This window comes from Loxodonta africana, chromosome 6 (genome assembly GCF_030014295.1).
Source record: "Loxodonta africana isolate mLoxAfr1 chromosome 6, mLoxAfr1.hap2, whole genome shotgun sequence".
Classification (NCBI taxonomy): Eukaryota; Metazoa; Chordata; class Mammalia; order Proboscidea; family Elephantidae; genus Loxodonta; species Loxodonta africana.
In genome coordinates this window covers 10547960-10560858 of record NC_087347.1, presented here as the reverse complement: position 1 = coordinate 10560858, position 12899 = coordinate 10547960, and the positions used below count along the sequence as shown (strand labels likewise).

The 12899-nt window shown below is 41.1% G+C and overlaps 1 protein-coding gene across 4 annotated transcripts in view; it reads left to right on the top strand.

The window, feature by feature from the left end:
• The window catches only part of DIS3L2 (DIS3 like 3'-5' exoribonuclease 2), a 386862-nt gene that overhangs the window by 121298 nt on the left and 252665 nt on the right, over positions 1-12899 (top strand). For all 4 annotated transcript variants that reach the window (XR_010322206.1, XM_064286551.1, XM_064286549.1 and 1 more), the window contains exon 6: positions 367-601. Coding sequence is in view for 3 of the 4 variants with exons in the window: in XM_064286551.1 (XP_064142621.1) it covers positions 367-601 (235 nt within the window). In the remaining variant the exon portion in view is untranslated. The remainder of the gene's footprint in view (positions 1-366; positions 602-12899) is intronic.

The following is a 12899-nucleotide window of genomic DNA, read 5'->3' as shown; positions in this document are numbered from 1 at the left end:
ACACTGATTGCTCCTGTGTGGTGAGCCCTTATGAAGCAGCTTGTTGCTTCTGGTATTCAGGGCCTTAGGGGAGAAGGAGATGAAAGGGCACATCACAAAAGTGAGAAGCAGACATGGCATTAATTGTGGACATCTTGAGGAGCTGAGTCCTAGCCTAGCATCACTGAATGGACTGTCCCCATAAGGTACTCTGTGGACCTGGAGAAAAAAGATCCCTGTTCAGAATACATGGTGAGGGTCCCAGTGATGTCAGTTTGTGAAGGTACAGTTTTTTTTCCTTAGAAATGAAAGACGGAAAAAGAAAAACCTGCCCTCTCCTCCTCCTCCCCCACCAGTGACTTAGCAGAACTTTTCTATTTTCTTCAGGTAACTAAGCCTGAGAGCAACGACAAAGAGGCAGACGCTGCCAATGAGTCTGATATCCCTGAGGAGCTCTGTGGACGCCACCCCCCAACCCAGGCCCCGAAGAACTACGAAGACAGTCCTGATGTCATTATAGAGGCCCAGTTTGATGGCAGTGATGCAGAAGATGGACATGGCAACACACAAAATGTGCTTGTTGATGGCGTTCAGAAACTCTCAGTTTGTGTTCACACAACAGGTGAGTACTGGGCTGCGGTGTGACATGTTTCAGTAAACTGACTGTTTCAAGTATTGGCTTTCTCTCTGTGCTGTAGAATCAACCACACAGCACAGTTAGCATCTTCGCGACTTGTGCCCTGTGGCGGCTTTGTGCAAAGGGGTGTCTTAGGCTGACAGGCTTGCAGCCGCCGACTGAGCGAGGAGGGAAGGAGATGCTGAGGGGGGCAGTTGTTGCTGTGCCCTGTCCATAATAGGTTCTGGATCGCGTTGGTAGTTCACTTTCAAATTTCCTGCATCAACCCCATCCCACCCTGTGATTGACATTTACAGGATAAGACCGGTTTTTAAAATCCTTACGAAGAAAGTGCTTTACTTTACCCTGGACTTTGCTTTGATTTGGTGCATTTTTCAGTATTTCTGTGGTGAGGGTGGATCACCCTAAATGGATAAGCAGATTATCTTCAGGAAGTGTTTTGATTCTAAACCCTTTTAAAAGCTGGTCTTATTTTATGTGGTTGAAATCTATGCCAGGGGTCCTGTGGACACAGAAAAAGCAACTGGAGACACGTGAGTGAGGTACCATGACCGAAGGCCCTGCCTGACCCTGCTCTGGGAGTTCTAAGGGAGCATGACAATGGAATATTTCAACTTAGAGCTTTCTAAGAGTACCAAATGGAGGGCGTGTATTTTCCAGCCAAATGGAGTTTTGTGTATGTTCCGAAATGGGAAAGATTGAGCAACACTGACCTGGCCCAAGCAGACTAGGTAATGAGCTTATCAGGGAGAAGTTTCTGGCACAGCCCCGGTGAGAGGCTAGAAGGAATGCTGGAAGATTACTAAAGGAGGATGTCCCAGAGACGCCCTGTTAGCAGGATGGAAGCGTACCCCTCACTACCGTCCTGAAGAAGCTGGAGGTGATTTCCGGAAGTGACTGCATAAGGCTCACCCTGCTTCTCCACTGCTGACCAGCAGGGACCTGGAGAGAGCATGTTCAGAAAGCATGTGTTGCTGCTCGGTGCCAAGCACTGCTCATTCAGAATGCCTTTCCAGCTCTGAAATTCTTTTTGAATGAAACAGCTACTGCCTCCTCACTCCCCATCAGGCGTACTGATCGGGGGCACCCGGGTTCCCCCCGTTGTTCCTGTGACCTGCTTAGACACAAGTGGTCTCACTGTTCAGGGCCCAGCCAATTTTGTTTGGATGTTATTCCTGCATTTCACTCTTTCGAGGTTTCTTGTTGCTTTCCTTCTTTGAAAACAGTTGAATACTGTGACCCTCTCCTTAAAGGGTATATGCACTGTTGGGAGCAGCATCCCTACTGTGAGTCATCTTTACCATGAAGAGAGGGAAGTAACCAGGACCCTAAAGAGCTAGATCCTTCATCAACAAGATACCAAGGACTTGGAGGACAAAGCCAGGCAGAGGAACACTTTAAAACCAGTTGAATATTTGGACCAAAACTACTTCGTGGAAACCTAGCTCTGGTGACTGGGTTTGGCAACCTTCAGCAGCCTCTTTTCCTGTGAGCCCCAAGTTGAAGGAATAAGACATCTTGAACTCTCATTAGTGGTTGGTACAAATGGAAGGGCAAGGAAATATTGATGGCTGGAAATGATGGAAGAATTGCTGCTTAAGAGAGGATGCTAAGAGTTCCCTCTGCCCTTTGTTTGGGAAATTTTCATGTCAGAGCTGCTCTGGATTTGCTTTCTACTGTAGTTCCCCTCCCTCCTTTGTATAAGTAAATATCATTGAGTGCTTAACAAAGTCCACTGCATACATGTTATTTCCCTATTCTTTTTACTTCTCTCTCTCCTGCTGGTATTTATATTGCTTTCTTAGTGGCCCTTACTGAGGAAGCAGCCTTAACCCTTCTCTTAGTATCTGGTACAGCTTTCTTTTTCCTCCTAGCTTCTGAACAGAGTTTGTAGAAACCACATGGCTGTTTCTCATTTCTTGCCCTCTTGGTATTTAGGAAAGTTGCAATTTGTCTTTTAAAAAATTGCGGTGTTTTTTAGGATATTTCGACCAGCTTCTCTTGCTCAGGATAATATAAAAAAATCTGGTTGCAATTAGGAATGTTGGTACTATTTGTACCACTTTAGGTTTTAAAATGTTGTTGAAACAAACCATAACCTTAAGAACATCATAAACCTTTCCTAAGACTTCTAGAAAGTTCTTTGATTTGTGTTACAGTTAAAAGTGGATTGGTTCACACTTATGTTCAAAAGTGTTTTTGTTTGCTTTTGTTTTATTATCATGTTTATTTATCCCAAGCAAATATTAAATATTGCACGTGTGTACATAATATGTCCCTATTTGCCCAGGGAGCATTCATAGCTTTACAATAACTGAGCAGACAGCTTCAGCTGTCAGCAGAGAAGCCTGTCACTGCATTCAGAAATAGCTTCTGCTCTGATGACAGACAGCATGGCTGTGCATCCTCCTTAGTCCCAGAGTGAGAGAGTGGGCCGAGGACATAGGTGCCTTTTGAAGGTCTAGTCCTTCAGCCTCCTGAAACTGAGCTCTCACTACTTTACCAGCGATAGTGTCATTGTCAGCAGAAAGTGACCATTTGTGTAGAGACTTGGACAACGCAGTCAAATTTCCCTTGGTATCAAATGCAAAAATGGCTTTAAAAATGTTTGGGTAACAGTTGCCTGGTTAGCAAACTCCAAAGGATAAAAATCATGGCCAAAGTGATACAGTAGCTCTGTGTCTTTCATCACCGGGAGTTTTAAGAACAATGCTGGCCTCGTGAAGCTTGGTGATCATGACCTAATCAGGTTGTGATGTGCACTTCCTGCCCTCCCTCCCAGCAGAGGTTGCCAGAGTTCTCTTTGTTTTCCAGTCTGGAGACAAGCCTCTACGAGTAGTACCTGGTGAGTGAGCATGGATTCAAAGTATAATGTTGACCCTTTTGATTCTATCTTCTATCTCTTGGCCAACTTCAGCTGTTTTCTGAAGAGGAGAATCCACGTGGAATCGTTAATTCCTTCTGAGATTTGAGTTGGTCCCTATCTACTCCTTCTGGGGCCTGCCCAAGCCACCATCAGTGGTCTGGAAGAGCCTTTTTTCACATTTAAGTTTGAGCTGTTTCCAGGGACAGGCCCTTTTAGCTCCTGAGTTCCTTTCAGTTTTCTTCCCCTTGGATAAAAAGTAACTGTCTTCCCCTTTGACTCAGAAAAATCAAACCCATATGATTCTTCCCGTGTGACACTTCGGGGTTACCAAAACCTCAAGAACCCCTTTTCCAGACTGGAAACCCTTCTTCCTTAGAGTTAAATTGCTTCTTTTCCTTTCTACTAATATTTCTAGATTCTGAGATCAAATCTTCCCTATCCCTTTTTTTCATTTTCTCTACTGGGTATAGTGGTGCTTAGTATAACTACAAGATGGTCATGTTTACTTCAGAAATTATATTAAAAATTAAATATATGGCAATTCCTCATCAGCCACAGTTTTGGGGCAGTGTTTTACGCTGACATTAAAAAACCTGATTTAAAAAAGGTAAAAGCTTGTCCAGAGCTATATTAAACAGAAGGATACGGCAGGAATTTTGCTTCCATCTTCTCTTTGAATGGGTAGGCAATGCAGTCATGTCAAGTAGAGATCGATGGTCAGGACATACAGTGCCCTAAGAGTCAAGCCCTGTGCTGGGCCAGCCATTCCTTCCTGTAAAGTCGCCCAAAGCAACATATGGACAGAGAACAAAGCAAGGCAGAGGAGCAGTTAGTTCATTACCGACGGAGGCTTTGCCAAAGCTAGCATGATTACAACAGTCTACACTCCTACTAGTAATGCATGAGGCTTCTTAGACCTTCTCATCCCTGCAACAGTTGGAATTATCCAGCATTCTAATTATTGTAGTCTCTAGGTTTTATAAATTGCCTTTTCATACCATTTGCTCATTGTTCTATCAGGGTTACTGTTGTTGAATTCCAGGAATTTCTTATGTGTTCTCTGTAATAATTCTTTTTCCATTTTAGGCATTACAGACATCTCCGTTTCTATCATTTGTCCATTAACTTTCCTTGTGATGTCTTTCACTGAACAAAAATCCTTACTTTTGGTGTAATAAAATTAATCATTTACCTTTTGGATCTTTCCCTGTTGCTTGGTCACGAAGGTATTCTCCCATGTAACCTTCTATTAATTTTACAGTTTTACCTTTTTACCATTGGGTGTTTAATCCATATAGCATCTACCCTCATCATTTGGAATCTAGTTTTACAGTGAGCCAGTTTTCCCAACATGCTCTTCTAAGCAGTCTGTTCTTTCTCCATTGATTTGTGCTGCCACATTTAGCTTTTATTAAGTTACTCTATATACATGGATCTATCTTCTGAATTCTCTCTTCAGTTCCATTATCTGTTTGCTCTTGTGGTACTATTTTTATTAAGATGATCTTACATACGTTTTTAAACATCTGACAGTGCTCTCCCCTGCCCCCCCCCCCCACCCATCTTCTAAGTTGACTTAACTATCCTGGAACCATTATTCTTCCATATAAATTATAGAGTAAATTTATTCTATTTCTCAAAAATTTTATCTGGAATTTTGATTGGGATTTATAGAATTTATAAATTAATTTGAGGGGAATTGACATTAAGTCATACCATCTAAGAGCATGGAATATGTGTCTTTTTTCTAGATACTCTTCAGTATCTGTTATTAGGATTTTAATGATTTCTTCTTAAAAGCTGTGGGTAACCTTGATTAAAGTAATGACCAGCATTCACAACTACAAAGAAAATTAAAATTGTAACAATTTTTATTATTTAATGAATATTTTATTTTTATTACAATTTTCCAGTTGGTACTTACTGATGTAAAGAGGCTACCTTGGTGTGTCTTATATTAAATTTAATAATTTGTCAATTCTATTATTCTAGAAAAATGATCATATCATTTGTATACAATATTAATCTTTTCTCTCCTCTTTCAATCCTCAGACTTCTTATTTCTTTTTCTTCCATGTAACATTGGCTACCATCTCTAGAACTATGTTGAAGAGGTGGCAGTGATGGGAGTCATTTTTTCTCTTGTTCCTGCTCTTAAAGGGAATACATCTAAAGTTTGATTCATTAGGTATATCATCTTCTATAGGGTTTTGGGTAATAGCCCATGTCAAGTTCACTTCCATTCCTGGTTTGCTAAGAGATTTTATCATAAATAAGGAAATCAAGGTATCACACAGAGTGTCTGTTGTGGGTTGAATTGTGTCCCCCCCCGCCCCCCCCCCCCAAAAAAGATCAAGTCCTAACCCCAGTACCTGTGAATGTGACCGTATTTGGAAATAGGGTCTTTGCAGATGTAATCAAGTTAAGACGAGGCCATACTGGAGTAGGGTGGGCCATAAGTTCAATATGACTGGTGTCCTTAGAAGAAGGACCCAGACACAGAGGAAGGATGGCTATGTGAAGGCGGAGGCAGAGACTGGGCTGATGCTGCCACAGGGTATGCCTGGTACCACCAGAAGCTGGAAGGGGCAAGGAAGGATCCTTTCCTAGAGGCTTTGGAGGGAGCCTGCCAACACCTGAACTTCAGACTTCTCCCTTCCCGAACTGTGAGAGAAAACATTTCTGTTGTTTTAAGCCACCTAGCTTGTGGTACTTGTATGGAAACCCTGGGAAACGAATGCGCTGTCAATATAGAAAATACTGAGTAAGGATTTTTAGATTACTTGGCTAACAATGGATGAAGAGAGGCCTTTGAGAAAATTAATGGAGCCTTTAAATATTTTTGCAAAAATGATTGTTTATATGAACACAATGAAAAGCCAAACAGAATGAGGCCATATCATGCTGTCATATAATTTTGTTGAAAAATTATGCAAAAGCCTCCTTGTTCTAGTCTTTGTTCTAAGTAGTACATGCTTGCGTTAATAACCTTACAAATGTAAATTTGTTACATGTAAAAGAAAAGGTATTCATTTTTTCTACTGAGCTTTATAAAACTTAGTCCCTACTTTAAAGTGAATTTACTATATGAGCCTTGTTCTTGTGTAAGTTATCCTCAGGTGTCTGGTGCTTTCTGTCTCCTTGACCTAGCTCTAAGCAGGCATCCAGCTAGTGGCAGCCTGGGACAGCGGAAAGAGCAGTAGACTGGGAGTAAAGGGAGCTAGATTGGAGTCTCTGTTCTGCTTCTGAAATACGGGAGCTGGACAAAATGATGTCAGAAGTTCCTTCTAGCTAAAAATTTCTATGATTAAATATATTTTTAAGTAATGTTAAGGATTTAACAGGCTGTGGTGAGTCATGGACAGAAATGGCTTAAGGTTTCTTCCATTGGCACCTGTTCTGCCTCTTAAAACCATCACAGCCTGGGCCACTTACCTTGGCTATTCACTCAGCATTTATGGAATGATTGTAATGGGCCCAGTCAGACAGAGCTGAAGCATCCACTCATCCAGTCCATTTAATCCATCCACCTGGTCATCTAGTCCAAGCTAGCCAGCCATCTTTCCTTCCACCCAACCACCTCCAGTCATCCTGTCTAATCCATCCATCCATCCACCCATCGGATATATGTCTACAAAGAGCCTGTCAAGTGCCAGGCACTCTGTGTAGCCCTCCGCCCCCAGTGGCTGAAAAGCTCCTCAAGAGGTGCCTCCCTGCAGATGTCTACTGCTCCTCTTTCCTCTCTTCTTCTTTTCCCCATAGCTGATACCAGAGCATTTTTGTTTGGTGGCAGGAGTGTTAACACTGATCACATTCATTATATGAATCGCAGGCATGCCATTTATGTCCTTTTCCCTCACTGCACAGTGACCCCTGCTGTTGTCTGTGTATCAGATAATCTCTGGGTGAGTTTTCATTAAAGCATTTACTCCCATCTGGCCTCTGTTGCATTGCTCACAGAGCACAGTAGCCCTGAGATCTCTGGCCTACTGCTTTCCTGGTATCCTCTTGTCTGTCCTTAGAGTGTTTGAGCTGCAGATACCACGTGCTGGACCAGCCCTGCACGTCCTGCACGTTCATCTTTTCACCATAGGCTCACTCCCCTTCAGCAGGTGTGGCATGCAAGTCAGAAACACTACCTGGCATGAAGGGTATCGTTGCAGCCAATCCTGAAGTCTTATATGGCCTGTCCTTATTGTGAACATGAACATGCTCCTGAATTAGGGTGCTTCTCAGCTTCCATCTTGTGATGTGTAAAGCTTTTTAACTTTAAAGCAACGCCTTTTCCTTTGTTAGGAATATTCACCGAGAAAATGAAACATTCTTGTAGAAATTCAAACAGATTATTGTAAACTCTAAAGAAGCCAATAACTTAAGCCAGGGACTCTCAAGTTTTTTGGCCTCAGAGTATCTTTATACTCTTAAAAATTGTTGAGTACCCCAAAGAGCTTGTAGGTTTTAGCTGTCGATATTTTTGTCTTAAAAATTTAAACCGAGAATGTGTACTTACTTCTGGTTGTTTTTGTGTACATTCAAGAAAACCTCAGATTTCAAAATAATGATTTATTGAGTGTTAATGAGGTTAATGATATTATAGCAGGCACCCTGGTAGCACAGTGGTTAAAGTGCTTCACTGGTAACCAAAGGTCAGTGGTTCAAACCCACCAATCGCTCCATGGAAGAAAGATGTGACAGTCTACTTCTATAAAGGATTATAGCCTTGGAAATTCTATGGGGCTGTTACACTCTGTCCTATAGGGTCGCTATGGGTTGGAATTGACTCGATGGCAATGAGTTTTTTTAACCATAGTTGAAATACTGAGAGCAAACCAAGTTAACCTCTAAAATGCACTTATTTATACATTAAATTTAGTATCTTAAAAAATTCTAGAAAACACAAGAATACATAAATATACATTTCGTTAGCCATGAGAGGAGGAGTCAGCAGAGTTTTTCTATAAAGGGCCAGATGATAAATATTTTCAGCCCTTTGAGTCTGTTGAAACTCCTCAACTCTGACGTAGCCTGAAAGCAGCTGTAGACAACGTGTGAGTGAACGAGCCCGTGAACTTTGGCCTACTAGCCATGGTTTAGTTTGCTGACCCCTACTTTTCCCCCCTGAAAGGATGAGAGTACCAAAGGCAAATAGAAGAGTTTTGACCTTTTGAACCCTCTGAAAGGGTCTCAGGCCACCCTTGGGGAACCACTGGTTTAAGCTGTTGAAGTTGATAGTGGGTGCTAAACAGCACTTGAGTGACTGTTTTAATTATTCTTTAGGAAATTTTAATTATTTTGTTAGGAAATTGAATACTTCCTCTGTTCCTTGGTTTTAAATGGTTATTCAATTAATTTTTCCCCTTGATTTTTCCTGTGGAGTGCTAATTATAATAATTCTGGCTAGTATCTGTTGCCTCAACTGTTATTGTTCTTTTAGGGTGGTGATTGTTCTGTTTTGCTATTTTGACTATGGTCTGTGTACCTCTTAATTTTTCAAACTTATAAATTCACAATGTGAATTATGGAATCTTACATCCTCTTTATGTGTTGTGTAGTTTATGTATAGCATTACCTTGCAAATTTCTCATTAGGGAAAACTTGAGTATTTTGTATTTTTTAGTATTAATTTTAAACGAAGTATTTCTCTAGCATCTTCCTACAGGTTATTGTTGATAGAAGAAAGCTATAGGGGTTGTTGGTGTATTTCTTGTTAATGAATACTTTTATTATTTCTAGTAATTTTCTAGTTAGTTGTTTTGACTTCCTAGGTTTAAGATGTTTTTATTTGCAAATAATAATTTTGCCTTTTTCTTTCCAATTTTGTACCTCTTATTTTATTTATGACCTCGTTGTATTGGCCACCGCTTTAAGAACTGTATTACATAATAGTGGTGATTGCTTTGTTCCAGACTTTGCTGAATGCTTCCAGTATTAAACCCACAAGCACAATGCTGGTTTTTGGCTTGAGACCAAGTCAATGAAGTATTCTCTTTCTTTTCTAGTAAAAGTTTCTCTTGGGAATGGATATTGAATTTTTCTCAAGTGCCTTTTGAGCCTCTTTCAAGATGCTATTTTCCCTTTGGCTTATTAATGTGATGACACAGGATATAAAATAATTCTGACATCTATTATATGACCACAGCCCTTACTTGGTCATGATATATAGCACTTTTTAAAGTGTAACTCAACTCTGTTAATAATTTATTTATGATTTTATGATTTTTGGATTTATAGTAGTAAGTGAGGTTGGTATCCAGTTTCTTTTTATTTTAATTATTTTAAAAACCAAACCCATTGCCATCAAGTCGATTTTGAGTCATAGCGACCCTACAGGACAGAGTAGAACTGCTCCATGTAGTTTCTTTTTATTGTGTTGTCTTTGCTGTGTTCCGCCATCAGACTCTGTTTACTTTGTAGCCAGAATTCTGAAGCCTTTATATTTCTCAGTGCTTTGGAGCAGTTGAAATAGAATTGAGAATGATCAAGTATTCTCAGTGATTGAAGCATTTAAATAATAACTCATACTTAAAACATGGCTGGGGCTTTCTGTAGTTGACAGCTCTCTCGATAGCTATTGATTATTGGTTTCTACGGGTTTTTTCCTCTTCTTGCATAAATGTTGATAATTTATATTTTCCTAGAAAAGCATAGCTTTTAGCCTCATATTCTAATGTATTAGAGTTGTACAAAGTTGTTTCAATTTCAATTAATTTCCTCTGCATCTGTGATCATAACCCCTTTCAGCTTTTTGTTGGAATATAACTGGGTCTTTCTAGCTCTTTCTTGGGCTCATCCTTTTTACTTCCTTCTGTTCCCATGTTTCATCATAGAGTCATCCCTGCCTACTTGCCTGGTTTCTTTCTGACACACTGGTAGGCCTGGGGGCCTTGAGTTTCAGAACATTTTTGTAACACTGCGGGTACTTCATTTTATAGAATATACTCTGCCCCCGTCCATGCCTTACAGACCCTGGGAGTAGACATGTCTGTCAGCCTTCTTGCTAGCACTTTTAGCACAAAATTACTGGAGTCTAAACGTCAAGAAAAGAAAATGATCCATAACAGTGTTCTCACTGTTACCTGGAATAGGGCTCCCAGGCACCTAGCAGGGCGGTCACTATGTGTGCCTGCACTTCTCCTCAGCAGAGGCGACTGGAGAGTTGACGGTCTCTAGAGTCACCTTCCCCATGGCGCTTTTAGTATCCTCTTCAGTATGGCACTCCTGGTTCTCTTGCCTTTTGTGTGCTCTTAGTTTTATGTTTGGCTCCCTGGATTATTCAGTAATCTATTATCTTGGGCTTCTTGGCAATGAAAAGGGAAGTATAACTTCTTTGTGTGATGGTATCATTTTGTCCTTATTTCCTGTCCCAGTCACTCTTGGAACCTTTTGTTCCAGGCCATCGAGGTCAGCCAGTTCATGGTAGGAAGTGACAGGGTTTGGACTGAAGGGTCAGATCTATTGACAGTTACATTACATTGCCATAGAAATCATGGGATTCTGACCTGGATAGGCCCTACAAGATCATGTTCTCCAATGCTTCTTGACTCGTGATACTCTGCCCCTCGGGGCTCTCGATGGGCCACTTTACGATATTTACAAATATTTCAAAATGCTGAGTGAAAATGGTAGATTTGCTTTTAGTAAGACTGCAAGGTCACCTTCCTTCACTTCACTCCTACCAGCCTGTCATGGTAATCTGGACCTTTCTTGCAGAGCCAAAGCTTTAATTAGCAGCTATGTTTTTTTGGTAAAAAAGAAAAAACAGGAAAGCAAATTAATTATTGATGAGTTAACTTCTAAAAATACTTCGAAGTGTGAGATCCTGGGCAAAAATTAATTTAAACAATCTGCTGTAAAAAAAAAAAAACAAACAAAAACCTGCTGTGATTAAAAAGGTTAGAAACAACTGATCTAGTTCATCCCTTTTGTTTTACAGATGAGGAAACTGAGGCTCAGAGAAGTCACTTGGCTTGTCCAGTGTCCTACAGGAAGTTAGTGAGTTCATAAAAGGAAAATATAACAACATTAGGCAATTGCTAAAAATAGGCTGTATTTTTTGAAGACTAAATCCTATCGAATCAATTTAATTTCTTTCTGTAAGATTATGGTGGGCATTATTGGTCAGTTTCTCCCTTTCCCCTTCCCAGATTTTCATCTGGACATCTGTTCCTTCCCTGGATTCTGTGTACTGTGGGCGAAGTTACCCCAGCTACTGGGGCCAGCCTTGGTTGCCTTAGACCAGTGCTGTCCTATAAAACTTCCTGCTGTGACGGGATGTTTCATATCTGTACTGTCCAATACTGTGACCACCAGCCACGTGTGACTGCTGAGCACTTGAAATGTGACTAGTGCCACTGAGAAACTGAATTTTTAATTGTATTTAATTTTAATTAATTTTATTTTACACAGCTACACGTGGTTACCCAAGCTCATGGCTGTTGAGCCGATTCCGACTCATAGCGACCCTATAGGACAGAGTAGAACCACCCCATAGGGTTTCCAAAGCTGTAATCTTTATGGAAGCAGACTGCCACATCTTTCTCCCATGGAGTGGCTGGTGGGTTCAAACTGCCAGCCTTTCGGTTAGCAGCTGAGCACTTAACCACTCTGCCACCCGGGCTCCTTTACATGTGGTTAGTGGCTACCAAATTGGACAGTGCAGCTTAATACCATTTGGTGCACATCCCTCCTCTTCCCATAGGCAGGTGACCTAAGCAGTCCAATCAGGGTGAATCGTGCTTGGAATTCTAAGGCATGTGTAGTTTCCTGTTAGGTCTAAATGAGGAAACAGGTAGCTCTTATTGCTTTTGGCAGCTACCCTACAACTTGCTAAATATGGTAGGTAGAAGAGTAGAGAGTCAGAATAAATAAGGGCTCCTAAGGCCATTAGTGAGCCCTGGATCAAGTGACCCTAGGCCTTCCCTATGTCAGGATTTCCAGTTGTGCAAGCCAATAAGTCACCTTTGGTATATAAGCCAGTTTGAGTTGGATTTTCTGTCATTTCAGCAGCACCCAACCATATACAGATGGGGGGCATCATGTCTTATATCAGGCTTTTGGGCCTCTCATGGGCATTCTCATGAACAAATCTAGTAACTGAGGGAGAAGGGATGTGGCCAGAGGTATTGGGAAACTGGGGTTTTGATTCTGCCCTGCCACTTGCTTGCAGTGTGGGCTTGGGCAAATCACTTTTTTTCTTCTCTGGTCCCAGGTTTTTTATATTTATAAATGGGGGTTCTCCTATTTTAAGGTCTAAAAACAGGTGCTAAGGTGAGATTTTGCATACACCGGCATTGTGCTACTTGCTGGGAAAACAAAGATGAATAAAAAATAGAGCCTAGATCCTCGTCCTTGAGGTGCCCTTAGTCTATGAGAGAAGAGACAATAACAGACATGGGTCCTGGGTCTTACCTGCCCTTA